Raw genomic sequence first — 23,293 nt, 5'->3', positions numbered from 1 at the left:
CTCTGACATTCAATATTCCCCTGTCCCTCTCTGCTCTAATTCTAATATCCCTTCTAGTTCTGGTAGACTTTTCCCAGTTCTAAAATTCTATGTTTTAAGGTTCCTCTCAGCTATGATACTCTATTCTAAGATTCCATCTATATCTGACATGTTCTCAAGCCCTTTCTAGTTGCAACATTCTCTGTCCTAAGATCCCTCTCAGCTCTGACATTCCCTGTTCCAGCTTGGACATTCTCCCCTCTACAGGCCCTTCCTTCCAGTTCCACCATTCTATGTTTCTGTGAGTATGATGTCAAACATCAAAGGCAGAGCCAGGACCATGTCAGCTGCTTCCTCAGGGGTTCCTCTCCCAGGGAAAAGGAGGAGTTTCCTGCCTGGGCTAGGAGCAACACCCCGCTCACACTTCAGTGAGGAGCTATGGACTTCTCCCTGGCTAGAGGGAAACACAGCCCCCAGGAACTGATGCTATGCTGGCTCATTTCATTTCAGAGGTTGGTTCCATGACTATTGAGAGCTGTGAGCAGCAGGGTGCTCAGAGCACCCTCAGCAACCCGAGGAATACCAAGCCTTGAGGACTCCATGGAGACCAAGTACCTTTGCAACTCAGGGGTAGTCAGATAATTAATAAAATCTAGAGTTGGAAGGGAGCCTAGACATGATCTAGTCTAGCCCTTTCAATTTACAGGTAAGGAAACAGAGGCCCAGAAAATAGAAGTAGTAACAGAGTCATGATTTAAGGCCAGTTTCTTGACCCTAATTCCAGTTCTCTCTTTACCATGTAACACTGCCTCACTAGATGACCCCTAAGGCTCTAACCCTGATATTCTGAGGTTTGCCTTGGATCAAAGAGCAAGCACCCAGCACCCCTTACCCTCTCTCCCTTCTTTCACCAGGCTAAGAACTAGAGCCAGCTTCCCTAGGAGGGTGGATTTTCCCACACTGGAAAGAACCCCTGGTGATGGAGAAGGCACAGGCCTTATAAACAAGGAACTAAGCCAAGAGACCTTTGCCTAAACTCTGACACTTTAGAGAGGCCGACAGGGCTAACTGCCTCAGCTGTTCAAATGTGAAATGGGCATGATGCCTGGTCTACAGCAATGTTTTCTAATTCACTCATTTTCTCATTCTCATTTTCTCATCAATGTTTTCTCATTCACTCATTTATCATAATACTTAGAGATGTTTTATATTTGCCATTAAAACAGTTGGGAAAAAAAGTTATTTAAGGCATGAAAGAATAACAAGTTATTATTACTTCTTTGTCCTTAACTTTTCTTTTAAAGAAATTTTATAGAATTGGCACACCTAGATTTAAAGCAAACCTGATATCTGAACAACCAAGGTGATTCTTAAAAATAGAAATTAACATGTGATTATTGCTTTGACAGGATTTTACCATAGAAATCCCTTATATATCAAGGTTCTCTAATACATTTGAATGAGTGAATAAGTAGGGGAATGAATGAGCAAATGAAAGAAATGAGTGAATGAATGAATTAAACAAATGAGTGAAGGAATGGATGAATTAATGAAAATCATTTAAGTACTTAATATGTGCCAAGTACTGAGGATATGAGTCCTTGCTCTCACCATTTTTACATGGGAAGAAAATGCATATAGGAGAGTGCTGACCAGGGAAGAATGTTTTGGAGAAGGAAATCAAAGGGCATGGTGATTGGAGCAAAAGGATAATTAATGAAGATGCCCATGTCAGCAATGATAGTGTTGATTTATTCTATTTACACACAGCTTTTTGGGAAGTCAAGGGTAAGAGATTGTAGGCTGGACTTGGAGTTAACTAGACTTGGTCTTTATTAACATGTACAAGTCAATGTATTTCTCTGAGCCTCGGTTTCTTTATCTCTAAAATGGGGATATTGATCCCTGTAGCACTGACCTCACACATAGGATCACTGTGAGGGTCAAATGAGCACTTTGCAAACTCAAATATCACTTCAGGAACAAACTGTACAGTTCTCAAATCCTGTGCTGCTTCCTAAACATTTCTAACAGTCCAGGAGGAGAATGGTCTGCTTCAGGTGGTAGTGAGCTCCCCATCATTTGAAGATTTCAGACAAAAGCTAGATAACTGCTTCTCAAGGATGCTGTATGTAGAAGAGGGTATTTGTGCTTCCTGTAAGGGATGGATTCCCTGGCCCCTTACAAATCTGGGTTTCTAAGTCAGGTTTAAGTGACTCCTTATGAACTGGTCTGCCACTAATTCACTGGGTGACCTTGGACAAACTCACTTCCTCGTCTGGGCATCAGTTTTATCATCTGTAAAAATAAAGGGACTGGACTACAAGGTCCCCAAGATCAGCCGGCTACGGAATTCTCTGGATCAGCCCATCTGAGGAGCATGCATTAACTCCTGGAGCCAGCAGGGGGTGCCCTAAGGTTGTTTAATGTGGTCCAGGCGCCTGGGCTCCCCCAAAGCCATGGAAGGAATCTACGGTTCTATGATGAAGGTGACACAGAGAGGAGGGACAGAATTCAGATCCAGATCATCTGACTCCGATATTCTCTGCAGCACCAAACTCTAACCTGAGAGTTTTCCCTCCCAATCTGACATAATTCTAGAATCAGACATTTAAAGCTCAACGTTGGAGTTCCTATAGCCTAATCCCATTATTTTAATAGAGAGGAAGGAGATGTCCAAGGTCACACAGATAATTATCGGTAACAGGACCAAGATAATAGCTGGTAGGAGTTGGCATTTCTAGAAAACCTTAAGGTTTGCAAAGTGCTTTACAAATATTATCTCATTTGATTCTTGTAACAACTCTGTGAGGCAGCTGCTATCATTATTCCCATTTTTCAACAGAGGAAACTGAGGCAGAGAGGTGAAGTGACTTGCCCAGGGTCACACAGCATCTGAGTTGGATTTTCACCACCCTGACGCCAAACCCAACTTCTACTCTAGGAAGCTTTTTATTGTGCCAACTCTTACACCATATATTTCATTCTGCAGTTGGACCTGACCTCATCTCACCTTCATGATTCTCTTCTTTTCAGTCTTTGCCTCCTTTTTAAAGGGAGAGGGCCATGTGTCCTTACGTTCCCATGTTGGCACACAGACTTGCCTGTAGACCATTGCGATGTAGAGGGAAGCACACAGGGTCCCAACAGTGCCCACCAAGACCCAAGAAGGCGTTTCATGAATTTCCATAAGACTTGCCCTGTCACTTGTAATTTCTCAACCCAGGCTGACTGAAGATGAGGGACAGGACACCCTTGCTGAAGCCAGGGCAATCTCCTGCCATGCCCCCATGTCCCCAGCCTCAGAGCAGTGGTCATCCATGATCAAGGTCTCCATATTGAAAAGGCCCAGATGGTACATGAAGTTCAGATGCCCCAGTCCCATTTCCCTCTCCCCTAACAGTGTACCTGTGATTGTACGTAATCCCAGGCATCCTGAGCAGCTTTCTGTTCGAGGTTGTCAGGGTCGTAGTCTGAAATCAGATCGAGCACTGTAGTGCTTATCTCCTCCTTCAGCTAGAGAGATGGGGAAAGGGAACATGAGAGTCAGATCAGCTGAAATCCAGGTGTTGCTCCAAAAATCTCCTCCTCCCTAAATGCTCAAGGTACATACTATAGCAAACATCACAAGAGACTTTCAGATACAGATGGAAGAAATGTCAATGTTACAAAGAAGTGGCCCCTTCCTTTCCATATGGACACTGACAAACCATCACCAGGTCAGATGGGAATTACTTCCTCTGCCAGGAAATCTTCCCTCAGACTCCCACTTGAAATCGCCTTCCCCCTTGGGCATCATACAGTGCTGCCCCAAAGCTCTCAAATCTACATGAAAGGACCTACGATAGTATTGACATGAGTCCTTCCTTCAGTGGGGGACAAGTCACCCAAATGGAATTTGAGAATCATGGAATTAGGGTTAGGGGCCCCCTCTGTGCCCACATCTAGTATATAAATAGAGAATTTAATCTAGAACATCAGAGTTAAAGGCCTGAAGGGTAACTAGTGTTTGAAGGAACCACAGAAGCCTTCTAGTCTGACCCATATAGAGATCCCAGAGCTCTTTCTCTTAATGTACCTGAAAGGCAGTCATCCAGCCTTTCTTTGAAGAGATCCAGGGAAGGAAAAGCTGCCACTTTCCAGGAGAGCCCATTTCTTCTCTAATTGTTAACAAGGGTTTCCTGCCTCCCTCTACCTGCTACCCACTGCTCTTGGTTCTGCCCTTGGGGTCCAAGCAGAACAAAGCTAAGCCCTCTTTCACACAACAGGACTTTTTGAACATGGTTATCATTTCCTTTCTACATTTTCTCTTCCTCAGGCTTAACATCTCCAATGCCTTTAACTTATCTTCATACAGGAATTGTGGCTGTAACACTTCCTCCTCCCCATCCTGCCCCCTACGGCTTCATGATGCACTGGGGGTTTGACCCAAGTAGAGGCTGGATCATCACGGGCAATTCATTTAACTTTTCAATGTTCCAGAAAACTCTCTAGGACATTTGATGAGTTTCCAATTTGATGCCATGGAGGGAGTTTACACACTAGGAGTTTCCCATATCAAGGAAATCACAGACCTGGATGAAAAACAGTAAGCCATGTATAGAAGACCTGGCTAATTTCCTCAGCACTACCCCAACACCTTTTTTTAAGCAAATCTGATTAATGAAAATAGTAATTTTTTAAAATGATAAATCAGAGGGTGAATATTTTCCTCACAAAAGAATTCAACTCAGGAGGTTCTCCAAATTTAAAGTAGGACGTGACTCATATGCAGCTTTTCAGGAACATTTCTGCATAAAGGGCATCTGACCTGTATGCAAATGGGTGTCATTGTGGGGCAAGCTGCAGGGAGAGAGGGAGGGAGGTCAGCATCTCCAGAACCACAGCTTTGCAAGAAAGCAGGTGCCCAGGGTGTTTTTGGTGCCCCTCCTGTCTGAGGCCTCTGAGTGCCTGGCCACCTTGTTTGTAGTGTAAACTGGCCCCTTGAGCATGTTGCAGAACCTGCCTGGCCTGAGACTCTGGGGGCTGGGGATGCCCTTCCCGCCCCCCCACCCCCCCCCCATAGATCCCATTGCTTCTTGAGAAACACAAGGGGCAAGAGGAGAAGCTGAGGCTCCTGGCTGGGGGATTTCAGGGCCCTGCACAGAAAAAGTGAGTACACTTTCTGGTTCTGGGCCAGGGTGTTGAAATGAAGATTTCTGCTTTTCCTTTTTATGCCCATATTAAACACTGTTAAAGTGGAGCCCAATGGATCGGGCCCCTAACCAGGCTCAGCCTACTCCCACTTGTTTAAACCCAAGAGGAAGTAGCCACAGAGAGAGTGGGTCAGTTCAGGTCAGCCTCTCATTCCTGGGCTCCCAACAAGTGTGGACAGCTCCCTCGGCCTTCACCTGCCCCCGGACTCTCAAACTCCCCACTCCTTCCAGACCATTCCATGAACCTTCCTACATTAAAGGGGTCTCTCCCACTTCCCCCAGTTGTTACTGCCCTGTTGCACTGAAATGAATTTGTATTCCCTTATCTCTATTTAAGCTCCTCATCCTGGTAAAATGTAAGCTCCTTGAGGACAAGATCATTTCATTTTGTCTTTCTATCCCTGGCATTTAGCACAGTACCTCACTCACTGATATAAGGATCTCCTCTAATGAGGAAATTCCCCTGACAATGGGCATCAACACCTGCTCTCCAACTCAGTTTTAGAGAGGCCTGGGGTCATGGAGAGAATGAACGACTTGCCCAAGTTCACCCAGTCAGTAGTTGACAGAGGCAGGACAGGAACCCAGATCCTCCTGATTCTGGGCCTGCTCTTTATCCCTTCTGCCAGGAACATAGTAAGGTACCCCTCCCCAGCAATAAGTGTGGGGGCCTCTACAGTACTCCCCCTTAGAGAGATCTTCCTACTTTTTCCATTTGCCATACCTGGGCTCACCCTTCCCTCCCATGGTCTAGATACCCTTCAGGCCTTTGGCTCTGATGTTCTAAATTAAATTTTCTATTTATACCCCAGGTGTAGGTGCAGAATGAGCCTCAACTTCCTCATTTCATGTCCCCGGGGACCCTGAAACCACAGGGGGGTTGTAGTGGAGCAGCCTTGGGCTACAGGAGGGGAGGGGTGAAGCCTCTCTGCCACCACCCTGGCCACTTTGGGCCCCTCAGGGTCCCCAGGAACCCAGGCATTAAGGAACAAGGGGACCATACATAGCTGGGAATCTGCAATATGAAGGTGCTGAGAAAGCCCACCAACCCACTGAAGGGATCCCTGGCTCTGTCCATGAGAGGTGGTGTCACCCAGGGCTCAAATGCTGCCTCCACCTTGCCATGGCCATGGCTGAGTGTCCCAGCCTAACTCATGGAGACCCCTTCCTCCTCTGCCCTCTCATAGCACATGGTAGCTGTAGTGGTAGACTGTCATTTACATGGCGCTTTAAGGTGTGCAAAGCACTTTACAAATATTATATTTTATCCTCACAAAAACCCTTGGTGATACATGCTATTCTCTCCATGTTATAGATGAGGAAACTGAGGTACAGCGGGGTTAAGTGCCTTGCCAAGGGCCACACAGCTGGTAAGTATCTGAGTCTGGATTTGAACTCATATCTTCCTTATCCCAAGTCCAGCTGGCTCTATTAAAAAAATTTCCTCCTCCTCCTCCTCTTCTTCTTCCTCCTCCTCTTCTTCCTCCTTCTCCGCCTCCTCCTCTTCCTCCTCCTCCTCTTCTTCCTCCTTCTCCTCCTCCTCCTCTTCATACTCCCATTCCTCATCTTCCTTCATCTTCCTGCTCCACATTCCTATAGTAATTTGAGGTTTAACAATCCTGTGAAGGAGCTAGTGTAAATGTGGTTGTTTCCATTTTACAGCTGAGGAAACCAGAGTTCAGGAGTTGCATAAAGTCAAATAGCTTTTAAGTAACAGAGCCAGGATTTGAACCTAGGTCTCCCCAACTCTTGAACTAGGGCTTATTCCAGTGTACCATTCTACTACAGCACTGGTTAATTTAGGAATATAGCTTAGCACACAAAGAAGACTGTAACCTTTTCCCTTTGATGGTCTCGCTCCCTCCACGTGCTCTACCATCCAGCCCCCTGACTCTCTGTCCGCCGTCTCTGTGTCTGCATTGGCCATCCCCATGTCTGTTCCCCATCTCCACCTCTCAGAATCCTTGGTCTCCTTCTCTGCTCACCCTCTGGAGGAGGCATTTCCTGATCTCCCCTGCCTCTGGTGCCCTCTCACCCTAAGCTTTCCAGGCTTTCTTCAAGACTCTCATCAAATCCCTCCTTTTGGAAGAAGCTTTTCCCAGCCCCTCCCCATTGGGAATGCCTTTGGTCTGAGATCACCTTCCATGGGTACCGTTATGTGTCTCATATGTGAATCATCATCCTCACATCGTCTTCCTTCCCACCCCACCCCTACCCATTAGACTGTGAGCTCCTTGAAGTCAAGAACCAGGTTTTTGCCTTTCTTTGTATCTACAGCATTTGGCATAGTGCCTGGCACACAGTAACTGCTTAACAAATGCTTGTTGTTGACTGACTGTACATTCTGTACATATATGCACATGTATACGTACATGCATATGTATGTATATGTATGTTTGTATGTGTGTATATTTGTTTGTTTGCTTATTTCCCTGAGCTCAAGAGTTTACATTTCTTATAGGGGAGATGCTGTTTCCCCAAAAGAAATCCTCGAGGTCAGGGAATGGTTCACTTTCTTTGCATTCCATTACCTAGTGCCTGGCACTGTAGGTGCCTACTACTACATGCCTGACTGAGGGCAAAGACTCTGTCCTATTCAAAGGATTAAGAACAGGACTCTCCTTTCCCTGTTGACACCTGTCCCTACACACACATGCACACGCACACACACGCACACGCTGATCAATTCTATCCAGCTGTCAATACTGGCAGTATAAAGGAAAGCGCTTTGGTTTGGATCAAGGGACCCAAGTTCAAATCTTGTCGACGACACCTAATAGCTCTGAGACAATGGGAAGCCGAGCAGCTTCCCTGAGCCTCAGTTCGGAGCCGATGAATAAGACCCAGGCAGCAGCCTCCCAGCCCTGCTACCAAAACAGGAGCTATTATTATTCTCGGGTCTCAACCCGCAGTTTCCTTCTCCTGCCCTAAAGGGGAACAGAAAAGACCCCACTTCTTCCTTTTGCTCACTCTCACTGTCTCTCGCCAACCTCCTCCCCTGCGGCAGTGCTGATGCAGAAACCTGAGCTGGGGGCGGGGGTGGGGGCAGAGGTGACCAACTTTCCACTGAGACTCCTATCGGGTGTGAAGAAGGCGACTCACAGAGGGTTGCTTTGTGTGAGAGAAAACCCGTTTCACCACCTGTGGTATTATGAGGGGGGTGTGTGTGTGCGCGCGCCGTACTCGAGCACGCATGCTCCAGTGCAGAGTAATTCCAGGAGCCAGAGCAATGTTTTAGGCTCGAAGATCAGAGATTTAGAGCTGGAAAAGGTCTCCGAGGCCATCTAGAGACCAATGCCTGCATTTCACAGATGGGGAAACTGAGTCCTAGGGGAGATGAAATTACTTGCTCTGTGTCATGTAGGGAATGAATCCAAGCCTCTCATATTACAGATGGGGAAACTGAGGCCCAAAGGGATTAAACCAACTTTTCCAGGGTCGTAGGATCATACAGTTAGAGCAGGAAAGGACGTCAGAGGCCAGCTAGTCCACCCTACCCAGTTTACAGATGAGGAAACTGAGGGCCAAGGAGGAAGGGAGTAGGTGGCCAAGGACAGATACAGGCCTAGGTCCCCTGACTTTTGCAGGGTTTTTTTGTTTTTGTTTTTTAATGGTACAATGCTTCTTTTTCTTCTCTTCCTGCCTGGAAAGTCAGAGAAAGTGGCTCCAATGAGAAAGCACAGAATTAGGGAAAGAAGGCCCACTATTTCTCTCTCTACCTACCCTTCCCCTGATCTCAACCACTCTCCCAGCTCTGGAGCTCTTTACCCTCCAGCAGCTGTGGGCCTGAGCCCTGGCACAGGTTGGCAGAGGCCAGGCTGAGAGCATCTTCCTACCCTGCTCTTTACCGGGCTTTGCTTCAACTGAGATTCTTTCCGACCACCAAATTTCCTGACCCCATTCCCAGAGACTCCTCCTATTTTCCACTGCATGGAGGAAAAGAGATGAATGTATGAAAGAGGAATGGAAAAAGTGTTTAGGGGATTTAGAGGCTGGACCAGAGCCCAGTCTAAGCTGGAGCCTGGGTGACCTGGAGTCAGCCAACATCCCATGCACCCTCCCCTCCTGGAAGGGACTCAGTTCCCATGCTCGGCCCTCTTCCTAGGGTGACTGGACCACTCCAACAAAGACAATTGGGAACAGTTGGGGAAGCAAGACACCAATGAACTTGTTTCCTCCTGTATCCAAATCTGACTGTTCCAGAAGGTAGCATGGGAACTGGCAGGCAGGGACTCATTCCCAAAGAACATCAACCAGTCATTGTGCCAAGTACTAAGGATACCAAAAAAAAAACCAGCCCCTGCCTTCAAGGAACTCACACTCTAATGGGGAACAAAAAAACAATCACATATAAGATATATTCAGGACAAATGGGAGGCAATCTCTGAGGGAAGTATTTGCATTAAGGGGGGGTCAGGAAAGGTTTTTTGGGGGGATTTGAGCTGAGTTGAAGGAAGCCAGTGGAGTTAAGACATGAGGATGAGGAGGGGCAGAATTCCAGTTATGAGGGACAGCCAGGGAAAATATATGGAGACTGGAGGTAAAGTTTTGTGTGTGAGGAGGCTGTTGTCACTGGATCACAGTATGCAGGGGTGAGTAAGGTGCAAGTAGCCCGGAAAGATAGGAAGAGGCAAGGTTTATGAATGCTACAAAAGAAGATTTTATATTTTATCCTAGAGGGAATACAGAGCCACTGGAGTTTATTGAATGGGGGAGGGCTGACATGGTCAGACCTGAGTTTCAGGAAGATCACTTGGGAAGCTGAGTAGAAAGTGGATTGGGGTACGGAGAGACTAACCTAAAGGCTACTGCAACTGTCCAAGACAGAGGCGATGAAAGTCTGGACTAGGGGTATGGCTGTAGGAGTAAAGAAAAGTCAATTTAAATATGTCATGAATGTGGAAACCACAAAACCAGGCCAATAGATTATGATACATAGGATGAAGGACAGAACATGAGAAGTCATGTATGCCACCTAGGTGGCTGTCCTGGATCAAAGAGGGTAGGAGAGGAGCAGGGAGGACCTGGAAAAGTCACCTTTGTCTTTCTTTCAGAAAGGAAATTCAAGGAACCAGCCTCGAATTTGTCCCATCTCTTGAATCAAGCTGACCATTGGGACAAAGAGAGTGACAGACATGTTTTTTCTTCCATGGGGAAATTAGAATGGGTTGGAGGAAAAAGAAAATTAAATTGTTTCTTCTTAGGTGAAGCAATATCACCAGAAACCCATGGCATCAATAGCAGGGGAAGGAAGGGGAATCTTGGTTTCTTTCTGTCCTCTAAGATGTGAAGAAGGGAAAATCAAACCATTGGCTAAAGAGCTGACCAGGGCACGGGAAGAATCACACCTTGTAGACACTTCTGGGCCCCACACTTTAGGAAGGACATAGATAAGTTGGCAGGTGGCTAGGATGAAGAAGAGCCATGAGATCACACCATGTGAGGAGAGGTTGAGGAGAGTGAGAGTAAGGGAGAGAAATCTTGGAGGATGGATTGGTGCCCCAATCTTTTCTTCATTAGAGAAGTCTATGACAGGCGTCTTCAAATATTTGAAGGAGGAATTCGACTAGTCTGGTTGGCGCAGAGGGCAGAACTAGAAGCAATGGTGGCACAGGTAGACCGTCCTAACTAACACTGTGATCCCTTAGCAAATCAGGCTACCTTGGTACCAAGGGCTTCTTCCTCATTGGACATCTTCAATCAGAAGTTGGATGATCATTTCCGGGCCAAGTGGAAAGGAGACTCTTCTTCAGGTGTGGGTTGGAGGTCCCTTCCAGCTCCAAAATTCTGTTATTCTATGAAATAGGATGGCCTAGGTGAGGCAGTTCAGGCTAGTCGAAGCCATGCTGGTTCATGAGTCTAGAGACTTAGGTTCTAGGTCAACTACTACCCCCACTTATATTGGAATAACAGACTCCTAAAATATGAAAGATACAAGGGAATTTGTAACACAGAATGATAGTAATGAAAGGGCCCTTAGAAGGCAGAATATCAGAGTAGGAAGGGATCTTAGGACATAGAATGTCAGAATTGGAAGTCAGAGCTGGATGCAATCTTAGAACATAGAACCTGAAAAAAAGAACATGGAACCTGGAATGTTAGAATTAGAAGGAATTTTGGAACATAGAATGTCAGAATTGGGAAGATACTTGAAACATTGAATGTCAGAGCCTGGAGGGACCTTAAAGCCTTAAGAGAATTTAATGTTGGAAGGGACTCTGACTATATCAGAGCTAAAAGAGGCCTTAGGACATAGATTGTCAGAGTGGGAAGAGTTCTGAAAACTCAGAATGTCAGAATGGGGAGGGACTAGATCAGAGAATTCCAGGGTTAGGAGAAACCTTGGAATGTGCAATGGCAGAGTTGGGAGAGACCTTAAAGTTCACCTAGCCCAATCCCTTCATTTTACAGCTCAGCTGAGGAACTGAAACCAGAGAGGTTGTAACTTGTCCGGAGGTGCACAGCTAGTTGGTAGCAGTGCTTATGGACAAACTTGGGCTCTTAACACCCAACACTATGCTCTTTCTTTACATTCTCAGTGCCTGGACACTCACAAAGAGAGTGACAGATGTGTTTGTTCTTCCACAGGGAAGAACAAGATATTGGTCTTCTGGCCACCTGATATTCCTGCTTGGATAGATGCTTTCATCACCATGGTAGGAAGCTGGTGGTAGAACTACCACTCTCTAACTTATCTCTGGACAGGAATGCAGATAAAGAACAGTGATGGTTTCCAGGAACCAGAGTTGAACCTAGGACCAAGCAGCAGCCTACAATGGTGTAGTTAAAAGACTAGATCTAGGGCTAGAAGGAGCATCAGTCACATTTAATCCAACACCCTCATTCTACAAAAGGGAAACTGAGATCCATTCCTCAAGATTATAGACAGTTTCAAATCCAGGTGTTCTCATTCAAAATTTGCTGTGCTCTCTCCAATACCAGAGCAAGGTCCTCTCCAGCTCCAACATTCTATGATTCTGTAATTTGGCTGAGGGTAGAATCTTTCTCTGGTTATCTCACAGGCATGACCTAGACCAGGAGTTCTCAAAGTGTGCTCCAAGGAGTCATGGGAATCTCCAAGACGCTTTTAAGGGTCCATGATGTCAAAACAATTTTTATAATACTAAGACATTTTAAGTTTTACTATGGTAACTATTGTTAGATATAACCCATATAAATAAAAGATCTTGGTGGAGGAGGGAGGAAGACAGGGCTCTCAATAATTTAAAAAGGTTAAAGGGATCCTGAGACCAAAAAGTTTGTCTAGATTGGCACAGACAACTGAAGGTCCTTCCCCCAATGTCGGTTCGGTCACTGGCTATACCTGCTCACCCTCAGGAGGGTCCATAATTCTAGGCAGCAGAAGAGCACTTACCTTATCTGAATGGACATAGACAAGGACTCCAGCTGTTATCTGGGCCACAATGATAAGAAGGAGGGCAGCAAAGTACTGGAAAGGAAAAGCAATAAATATAATGAGTCAGGGATGAACAGAGGATAAACCAATTAGCACACGTCAAAGTCATAGTACATAGCATCCATGAAGATCTAGGGCTAGAAGGAATCTGAAAACCCACCTAATTGGTCCTCTTCACTTTACAGGTGAGGATACTGAGACCAAGGAAGTTAGGTTCAAAATGGCAGGTTAGGTTCAAAGTTAGGTTCAAAATAGCCATGCCATTGATGTGATCACTGTGTGGTCTCATGAGACAAATCAACCTAAATTCAAAAGGAATCCCTCTCATAGGGGTGAACACAAGACAATAGACAAGGGCTTGTCCTGCTAATATCAGCATCCAGGCCCTCCATATTGGGATGTGGTAGAAGACAAAGGAGGAAGACAAGATCCATGTCTTGGCTTACAGGGGAAGAGTCCCCATCAGGGTTACCACTCACCAGCCCCAAGAGGCATCGAATCTCATTGACTGCACCAACACAACCCAGGAGGCCTATAATCATGGTCACAGCCCCAACCCCGATGAAGATGTATGCCCCAGTCTTCAGGATGCTTGAGGTCTCTAGGGAAAGAAGAAGAGGGTATGATCATTCACCAGTTTTCCCCTAAACTCAAGTCATTCCAGAGTCAAGAAATGGGGACCAGAGGAGAGACCCACATGAGAAATCATATGCTTTCACTTGTAGAGTGAGTACTCTCCATGGCCAACATGGCCCCTATCCTATGTGGATGTTATCACATTTGGTCTTCACAACCCTGCAAGGCAAGGATTATTATCCCAGTCCCCAGGGGAGGAAATTGAGACTGGGATGAAGTATCTGGAACATAGTAGGTACTTAATAGAGGATTATAAAGTGAATGAATCCATCAGTCAAAGAGATTTGCCCACGAGTACAATGACAAAGATGGTAGTTGAATCTAGGTCTCCCAACTTCATAGGGAGGTCAGGACCCATAAAATTCTGAGATTCCATGGTCCTACCAAAACAATAAAAGGCAAGCTGGACTAGCGGATAGAGAGCAGGCTTCAAAGTCAGGAAGACCTGAGTTCAAATCTCGCTTCCAATCCATCCTGACTGTATGACACCAGCCAAGTCCTTTCCCTTTCCAGTGGCCTAGGCAACTAAGACACTGAGCTACAAAATAGCTGTCTGTCTGCATGGGTATGGAGAGCTTCCTCACTGGGGAATTTCCTAGCCCAATGAAGTCACAGGTTAAATAATTTAAATGGACAGCTGTATAGGGAACCCGCACCTGTGTTGGGGAGTCAGCTAAACAGGATGTCCTTATAGCACCTAAGCCAACTCATTCATGACCAAGGATTTCATCTACAGCATTCCAAATAAGTGGTGATCCAGGCTCTGATTGAAGACTTCCAGAGAAGAAGAACCCACCACTTGGGGAAGCACATTCCACCATTGGACAGTATTTATGCTTCATTTATTTCTTTAAAAGATGGCTCTGAAGCATTTCCTGCCACAGTCAGTAGCTTTAATTAATTACTTGGGGAAGAGGCATTCTCTGGCTATTCTATGGGTTTTACATCTAGGAATTTTTATCTGCTGCCCATCCAGCATCAATGGCAGTCCCCTCTGCCTAGAATGCTGTCTCTCCTTCTCCTCCACCTCCACCTCCACCTCCACCTCCACCTCTCAAGTTTCCTGGCATCCTTGAAGACTCAGCTCAAATTCCATCTTTTTCAAGAGGCCTTTCCCCATGCCCCTCACCCATCTCCAGATGCTTATGCCTTCCCTTCTAAGGGGAACTTCCACCTATTCTGCATGTAGCTTATATGTACTGATTTATCCACATGTGGTTTCTCCCATTAGACTGTAAGCTCCCTGAGGACAGGGATTGGTTTTTGCCTTCCTAACCTCCAGGTTTCTCCATAACTTCCAGGTACACAGTAAGCACATAATAAATGTTTGTTGATTCGTTTCTTGATGGAACAACAATAAAGCATGTGTATTAGGCACCTACTATGTGCGGAGCATTGTGCTGGGCACTAGAGGAGAAGTCCTGGTTGTTGCCAGGACCATAGGACCATAAGGATCATAGATTTGGAGCTGGAAGGAACCCAAGAAGTTACCAAGTCCAACTTCCCTCATTTTGTAGATGAAGAAACTGAAGTCTAGAGAGGTTAAGTAGCAACCAATGTCACAAAGCTAGTAAATGATAAAGACAGGATTTGAACCTAGGACTTCTGACTCTGAATATAGGACTCTTTCCACTCAGGAAAATAAAACACCAATGCTTTATTACATGACTAAAAGCTTCGGAAAATTCAAGACCAAGAACTGTGTGAGGTCAGAAGGGCAGGCCATTCCTGGATTTGGGGGGTTGGGTGGAGTCAGAGGAGGTTTTCTGTAGCAGGTGACATATAAGTGGAATCTATAAGATGCGTAGAAACTCAATGGGCTGGGGTAGGAAAGAAAGAAGAGAGGACAAAGGGAACAGCATGAGCCAAGACATCAAGGATGGAGAAGGGAGTATATGTTCCACAGGCAGTGAGTTGACCAATTTAGCTGGACCAGAGAGGAGAATGATGTGAATTAAGACTGGAAAGATAGGGCAGCACATCAGGTTGTTGAGGGTTTTGAATATCAGGTAGAGAAGTCTGAACTTTATTCTGAAGGCAGTAGGGAACCACTGAAGATTTTGAGTATTAAATCTACATGTAATGATCATAATAATTGCTAGCATCTATACAGCACTTTAAAGTTTGTGAAATGCTTTACAAATGTTATCCATTTGTTGCTCACAACAACCCTGGGAGGTAGGCATTATTATAATTCCCACTTTACAGATAAGGAAACTGTGTCAGACCAAGGTGAAGTGACTTGTCCAGGGTCATACAGCTAGTAAATGTCTGAGGACAGATTTGAACTCAGGTCTTCCCTACTCCAGGTCCAGTGCTCTACGTACTGTGAAACCTAATTGCTTCTAAGAAAGAGGGGGAGGAGGGTGAAAGAATGCATTTGTAATTAGTCGTGGGCTTGTGCTTGGATGGGTCCGGTGGGAATGGAGAGGAGGGGGTAAGTTTGAGAGCTGGTTTAGAGATGGAATCAGCAAACAACTGATGATGAGGGAGGTAAGGGAGAGAGCTCCTCTGGTGTAGGCACAGGACACCCTTGGGGGAAATGACACCATCACTAAGCTCCCCCAATCCAGAATGGGGCCAATCCCCATTGGTGGCCCACAAAGGGTAGTTCCAGGCTTCCCACCCCACAATGAAGATGCTACTCTATATTCACTCATCAACTCGGCCCCAGGCTAGTTTGTGTCGTGGGGATGACAAGCTGCCTGTCTGCCACCCACCCAGCTCCCAGGGAAGATTCATGAGGTAAGTACTTGATGGAGATGCAGGACTCATCAAATGAAAGAGGCTGGAGAGACTGTGAGGAGACAGGAGTTGTGCCTCAGTTTCCCTATCTGTAGATTATAGAAGAGTCTTTCAAAGCTTTAAATTTTTTGCCCCAGGTGAAGGGTTAATTAGCAGGTACAAAGATCAGATGAAAGGCCTTAGTGACATCATTAATGATTATGACAGGCTTCCGCAGCCCAAGTGGGCAGCTCAGGAAGGAGGGAGGCAAGCCAGAAGAGGAAATCCGTCTGCACAAAGGAGACACAAACTGGTCGCCTCCACCTTTCAGCAGATGGGTTGTTGTCAGACTCAGTTATTTCTCCTTGAAAACGCCATATTGTTTTAAGGAATGGATCTCTGGAAGGGGGAAGGAGAGTGAGGTAGGGGGGAAATCTAAATGATGCAAAAATAATAAACACCAATAAAATCTATTTTAAAAAAAAACATTTTTTTAAAAGAAAAGAAAAAGACGCAGCTACTATATTCTGGAGTGAGTCAGGGCTTACTGGCTGTGGAAGACTCATGGCAAGAAACCAGCGATCTCCTTGTTCTCTACAGACATGCTCAGACTCCTGTGGGACCAAAGAATAATTCCCAAGAATCCCCAGGGGAAAGGCCTAGGCTGGGACCTAGGGCCGTTCAGAAGCAGCTCATCGAGTCACACCTGGACTGTGGCACTGGCCTCTGCTTGGTCTCCTGTCCTCAGGTCTCTCCTTTCTCCTGTCCCTCCCTCCATCCCAATGGCTGGGAAGAACCTTCACTCTGATGGGTGAAGTCACTTGCACTAGACAGTCAGCGGCAGAACCAGGATTTTCCTAAAGTGAAGAGGGGACCATAGCCCCTTCCCTCCCCTACCTGCCCACAATTCCAGGGACTCCCTATTAACTCCAGGACTGTCTGGCATTGAGAGCCCTTTGTGACTAGGTCCTGTCCCCCCTTTCCAGTCTCCTTATGGTTTATTCTCCTCTACACAGCAACACTGGCTTGCTTGCCTTTCCCCAGACTTGACACTCCATCTCCCGCCTTTGCATTAGAGGCGACTACATGGCACAGCCCTGGGCCTAGAGTCAGGAAGAGCCCAAATTCAATTCTGGCCTCAGACACTAGCTGTGTGACACCTAGGCAAGTCACTTAATCTCTGCCTCAGTTTCCTCAACTGCATGAGGTAAGGGATAATAATAGCATCTCCATCCAAAGTTGTTGACCCTGGATAAGTCCCCTAACCTGTCTCAGTTTCCTCGACTTCAAAATGGGGATAATAATAGCTTCTATCTCCAAGGGTTATTGTGAAGAACAGTGAGATATTATTTACAAAGCACTGAGCACATTGCCCGGCACATAGTACGGACAAAATAGATGCTTATTCCTCCCCTGCTTGCACAGGCTGACATAATACTTAGACTTCTCCTTTTCCTAGTTTCTCTGCCTTCCTTCAAGATTCAGCCCCGCTCCTAGAGGCCCCTCCTGGTCTCCTAGCCACGGATGTCTTACCCTCTCGGACTTCTTTTCATATATTCTGCATCTATCTTGTATCCACTGAATTGCTTACACGCCGTCTGCTTCATTCCAATGCACAGTCCTTGAGGACAGGGCCTGTCTTTTCATATTTCTCTGATTTCTGATGTTCAGCGTGACCCCACAGGAAGTGCTTAATAAATGCTTGCTGCCTTGAAAAAGTACCAGATTTGAAGCCAGAAGCCTTGGGTTCAGATCCTACTTCTGCCGCTGACTACTGTCTGCAAGTGACTTCACCCATCTCTCCAAACCATCGGGATGAACACTCACTCAGAAGCTGACCAGCTCTCAAGCTGCGACTGTGCCCATCCTTCCCGGAGAAAGAAAATTCCTTGGGGGCTTGGGGCTATTTGAGTTTCCTCTTTGTACCCCCTGGTGCTTTGCACAGAGTTAGTGCTTAAAGAAGCTGGAGCCTATGAAGAGATTGTGCCATAAGAGCCTCAGTTAAAGCAATTGGACCACTTTAGCCTAGAGGACATGATTCTGAACACACACACACACACACATACACACACACTAGCAGTTTTCAGGTCTCTGAGGGTCTGCCCTAAAGAGGAAGAGACTTTTCTGCTCAGCCCCACAAGGCAGAAGAAGGAGCAATGGAGTGGGTGTTTCATAGAGGAAGATTTTGATTTAATGTAAAAACAGCTAAATGCTTTTAAGCCCTCACTGTAGGCCAAGAACAGTGTTTAGTTTAGGGGATACGAAGCAAAACATGAGACAATTCCTGCTTTCACACAGCTCATGCTTTTAATTGAGAGATGGGTCGCTTCTAAGAGAAGGCAGCAGCGGGGAAGACAGCAAGGCCCTGGAGGTCTTTGAAGGGGGCAGGGGAGGTACAGATGGCAATGGGTGTGAATAGCCATGTCCACTCTGCAGCCAGAGGATGGGGGATGCCTGAGCACCAACCCTTGGGAAAAAAATTCCAATAAACATGAAAGCTTTCCCAAAATGGGTCAGGCTGCTTTAAAGGTAACAAGTCTTCTGTCATAGCAAGTCAAAGCCCACTTGTGAGGACATACTATATGAGGATCCTCATTCAGGGGCAAGCTTAAGCAGGGACAGCTAGCTGACTCGGTGGATAGAGGAGTACATCCAGAATTAGGAAGACCTGCGTTCAATGTGACCTCAGGTACTGAGTAGCTGTGTGACCCTGGGTAAGTCACTTGACCCTGTTTGCTTCAGTTTCCTCATCTATAAAATGTGGACAAAATAGCACCTTTCTCCCAAGATTGTTGGGAGGATCACATGAAAAGCATGTGTCCAGTGCTTTACAAACCTTAAAACTTCAGCTGTAATGTAAGTACTATAAATGTTAGTTCGTATCATTATCAGATATCCTCAAAGTCATCTTCCAAATCTGATAGTCTAAGGTTCTAAGAGTTGCTCATGGTCATAGAGCTAGTAATCAGATGAGCTTGGAATTGGAACTTTAGTCCTCTGAGTCAGAAGTCAGCCCTTAACACTCTCATCAAAAAAGCACAAAGTGCCTACTATGTGCCAGGCACTGTGTTAAGCACTGGGGATACAAAAAGAGGCAGAAGAGGGTCCCTGCCTTCAAGGAGCTTAGTCTTATGGGAGAGACAAGATGCAAAAAAATACAAATATATGTAAAGGATAAATAGGAAATAAAAGAGGGAAAAGAAAACATTGGGACGAAGGGGGTTAGAGGAGGTTTCCTATAGAAGAAGGGATTTAAAGAAAGCCAGGGAGGTCAACAGTCAGAGTGGAGGAGGGAGAGCATTCCAGGCATGGGGGACAGCCAGAGCAGAGAGATGGAGGGTCCTATTCCTGGAACAGCCAGAGGCCAGGGTCACTGGATCAAAGTGGAAGTGTCAGGGAGTGAGGTGTAAGAAGACTGGAAAGGCAGGAGGGGGCTAGAAAGGCAGTGAGAGGTATCCCATTCCCAGGGCGAGTCAGCTCAGCTCTACAGCCCATTGGAACGTGAGCACCAAGACAGGAACATGGGAGGGCTCGTTGGACCTTGCTCTGCTGGATGGATGCCCGGGAAGCACAGGCTGGGGGCCAAGACCAGGGAGTTCTGTATTCTTCTTCCTCCCCTGCCCCCTTTCACCATAGCAGGCCCCAAGCAGGAGCGTCCCTTGCAAAGGTGCTCAGGTTACCAGAGGGGTGGGAGGAGATAAGGTGAACGCAACTGGGTGAGAGGAATCCTAGGTTGAACCAGGAAATCTCCACCCCTCCCCATCCCCCCGGAAGGAAGGAGAAAGCTAAGCCTTGAGAAGCTTGGGCCTGACCAGAATGGGGCAAGCCTCCTCCCAGGGGAGAATCAGAGGCAGCTGGCACAGGACGGCCCTGCTTCTTAGCCCCATCTCTTACGAGGAAATGCAGCAACAGGTGTGGGCTACTCCCCACCCCAGGTTCAGTGGAGCTTCCACTTTATGCAAATGCAACAGCTGTCAGCTCTTCCCTGGCCTGAATCTGTCCTGCAGCTGTTTGGGGAGGAGGGAGAGAAGTAAGAACCACAACTCTCTGAGACCTGGGAGAGGGGGTGGGCTGGAGAGCAAAGGCCTGGGACCAAGAATGGAGTCTGCATCCAGGTACATGAGCCCTGCCTCTCTCCAGGGGGAAATGGGCCTGAAGGCCATGGTTCCTTGGGAAAGGCACTGGTTCTAGAGCCAGGGGACCCGAGTTCAAATCTTGCCTGACACAGAATACCCTTTTGACCTTGGAAAGTCATTTAACTTTCCTGGGCCTTATTTTCCTCCATTGTAAAATGAGAGGATTGGAAAGTTGCCTTCCAAGGTCCCTTCCAGCCCTAGCCATTATCCTCTGATCAACGATCCCTGTGAAATTAGGAACAGCTGAAGGAACTCAGAATGTTCAGCCTGGATAAGAGGAGAGGAGGTCACAGTGGCAGTATTCAAATACTTGAATAATAAACCTATTGAACAGCATTGAAACTTGTCCTCTTTAGCCCCAGAGGACAGAATTAGAGGCAAGAGGGAGATGAAGCAGAGGCAAATTTGGGCTTAATGTCAGGAAAAACGTGCTCATTATGAGAGATGGCCAAAAGTGGGATGAGCAGACTTGAGAGGCAGTGGGTTGCCCCTCATTGGATGCTTTCAAGCAGAGGAACCTGCATTCAGTATGAAAGGGGTGGTGGACCACCTTCACAAGCGCACCAGACAAGATTATGAACAACCAACGGTTCAATTTGTCTGTAATATAGAAGACATTGAGGGGAATGTGGAATGTGGAATGAGATTGGAAATAGAGATTGGGGACAGATTGTGCCCAAACTGAGGATTCCAGATTTTAGCCTATAGAGATTGGGAGCCTTTGAAGGTTTTTGAATAGGTAGCTGTGTGCAGGATGAATTAGAGAAGAGTGGACCAGGAGCAGGGAGGACATTTAGGATACCCATGTAGATAAGGTGAGAGCTCGAATGAGACCAATAATTGTGTAAGTGGAAAAAAGATGGATTTGAGAGGGGGAAATTGACGGGATTGGGAATGGATCAGGCATAGACAGTGAGGGAGAGGGAAGAGCCAAAGATGCCTCCAGTGTCTCAAATCTTGGTGACAGAGAAGATGGCGGCCCCATCAATGGGAATAGGGAGGTTGGGAAGGAAGAGTGGAGGAAGGGATGGAATTTAATTTTGGACACATTGGGTAGAGGTTGCGCCTGGAAACTTCCAAGTGCAGATGGCCAGCAGGTGGTAGGAAATTGAAAGGTTTTCATCTAAATTGTTCATTTTTATAGATAAGAAACTGAGGCCCAGAATGGTGACAAGACTTGCCCCAAGGCCATGCACTACATTAGTGTCAGAGGCAGGATTCAGTCTTCCAGTTCAGTGCTTCTCCTCTGAAAAAGCCACCCTGCTCTTTCAAATAATTATATGTTAAAAACACCCTGGGCTCAATGACCTTAAGAACTCAGAGGTTCTTTGTGCTAAGAGATGGCTCTCTGGGAGGCGAGAAGAGAAGGAATCCAGGGAGGAAACCTAAGAAATTGGAAGACAAAAGATACCAATAAAAATCTATTGTTTAAAAAAGAATTCAGACTTACAGATACTTGTCAGGCTTACATTAGGAGGTATCCTAATATAGCAGAGAGAGGGCAGGCTTTGGAGGCAGGAAGACCAGGGTTCAAGTTTTATTTCTGTGGCCATGTGCGCATCACTTAACTTTTGAAGTCTCAGTGTCAGTACCAGGGACAGTGCCCTAAACAGGCCTCCATTGATTGATTGATTACGGATGAGTTTCCAATCTTCAACAATGAAGAGAGTTTCTACACTGGGAATGAAATCAGATCTACACTAAAAAATAAAAAAAAAAACTACTATAACCCTACCCATGAACTATGGCCCAGATTCATCATAGTGGGCACACAATAGACAACGAATATTGCTTGAACATGGAAAGAGTAGAAAGCATCTCCTTTTGCGAAGGAGAGAAACTGAGGCACAGAAAGCTGAAATGATTTTCCTAAGATCCCACAGTCAAGCTGGGCTTGGAACCAAGGTTTTCTCACTCTTATTCCAGTGTTTTAAGCACTAGGCTATACCATCACTCAAAAATGAGAAGGATCTGTGATTTTTTTCTTATGGGAACTCTTCTGAAATCCATCTATGATCTAGCAGATAAATCCTTGAGATTTGCTTGAGACAAGAGAGGGGTTGAATGTCTTGGCAAATGTACTCTAGCTACAATTATCAAAGGCAGGATTTGAAACTCCAGTCTTTCTAACTCATAGGTCCCCTAGGTTTAGCTCTGGAAGGGAACTAAGAGGTCACCTTGCCCGATTTGTCATTTTACAGATGGAGAAAATGAGGCCCAAGTAGGCTAAGTGATTTGTCTAGGGTATTCAGTGTCAGAGGTAGGATCCGACTTTACATTCAGGGCTCTTTCAACCAAGCCCCTCTCAGCCCAATCTGAGCACTGTATCCACATGGCTGCACTGACTCTATCGAGAAGAAACAAACACTCAAGACCCATGTCTTAGCCACACGTCCAGTGCTTGCTATGCCTCCAGGGGTCCATGAGGAATCAAAGCATTCATAATAATAGACTTCATACACATCAAACACCTTGGACCCAAGAGGTAGAGGACAGGATGTGGACCAACCTAGCCTCCAACCCCCACCCTTTCCTCCCTGGGGTAGCAACAGAGAGTAAGGAGACTGGCCTGTGATGAGAAGGGGCCTCAGGCATCTCCCTCAATCTCAAGGTCTCCCCCCTTAACCCAGCCAACCACAGCAGGACAAGCCAAGTGGGAAACTCACGTAGAACAGAGATGAAGCTGTTTCTGTCAGTCAGAATCCATATTCCAAACCCGAGAATCAAGGCTCCCAAGATCTAGAACAAAATTGATGCTGAGTTAGGATGTGAGGGGAGCCAGACTCCTGGAACAGTGGGAGCATGCACTTTCTCTGGATTAATATATGACTAGAAACTGGACCCATGATATATACTTATATACATATGTGTATGTATATACACACACACACACACACACACACACACACACACACACACACATATACAGGCATAGCTTGTTTTATTGTGCTTTGCTTTATTTGCATTCTGCAGATATTGTGATTTTCACAAATTGAAGGTTGTGGTAACCCTGCGTTGAACAAGTCTATTGGCACCATTTTTCTAACATCACGTGCTCACATCATGTCTCTGCATCACATTCCAGTAATTCTCCCAATATTCCATTTGTCATCATTATATTGGTCATGGTGATCAGTGATCCTATTGATTGTTTTGGGGTGTCATGTACCAGGCCCATGTAAGATGGCGAACTTAATTGATTAATG

At 46.1% G+C, this 23,293-nt stretch overlaps 1 protein-coding gene across 2 annotated transcripts in view; it reads right to left on the bottom strand.

The window, feature by feature from the left end:
* The window catches only part of CD82 (CD82 molecule), an 82,170-nt gene that overhangs the window by 3,841 nt on the left and 55,036 nt on the right, over positions 1–23,293 (bottom strand). For both annotated transcript variants that reach the window (XM_036764314.1, XM_036764315.1), the window contains 4 exons: positions 22,754–22,826; positions 13,071–13,192; positions 12,550–12,624; positions 3,388–3,495 (listed from right to left, as the gene is read on the bottom strand). In XM_036764314.1, the coding sequence (XP_036620209.1) occupies positions 3,388–3,495; positions 12,550–12,624; positions 13,071–13,192; positions 22,754–22,826 (378 nt within the window). The remainder of the gene's footprint in view (positions 1–3,387; positions 3,496–12,549; positions 12,625–13,070; positions 13,193–22,753; positions 22,827–23,293) is intronic.

This window comes from Trichosurus vulpecula, chromosome 6 (genome assembly GCF_011100635.1).
Source record: "Trichosurus vulpecula isolate mTriVul1 chromosome 6, mTriVul1.pri, whole genome shotgun sequence".
Classification (NCBI taxonomy): domain Eukaryota; kingdom Metazoa; phylum Chordata; class Mammalia; order Diprotodontia; family Phalangeridae; genus Trichosurus; species Trichosurus vulpecula.
This window is presented reverse-complemented; position numbering and strand designations above follow the sequence as displayed.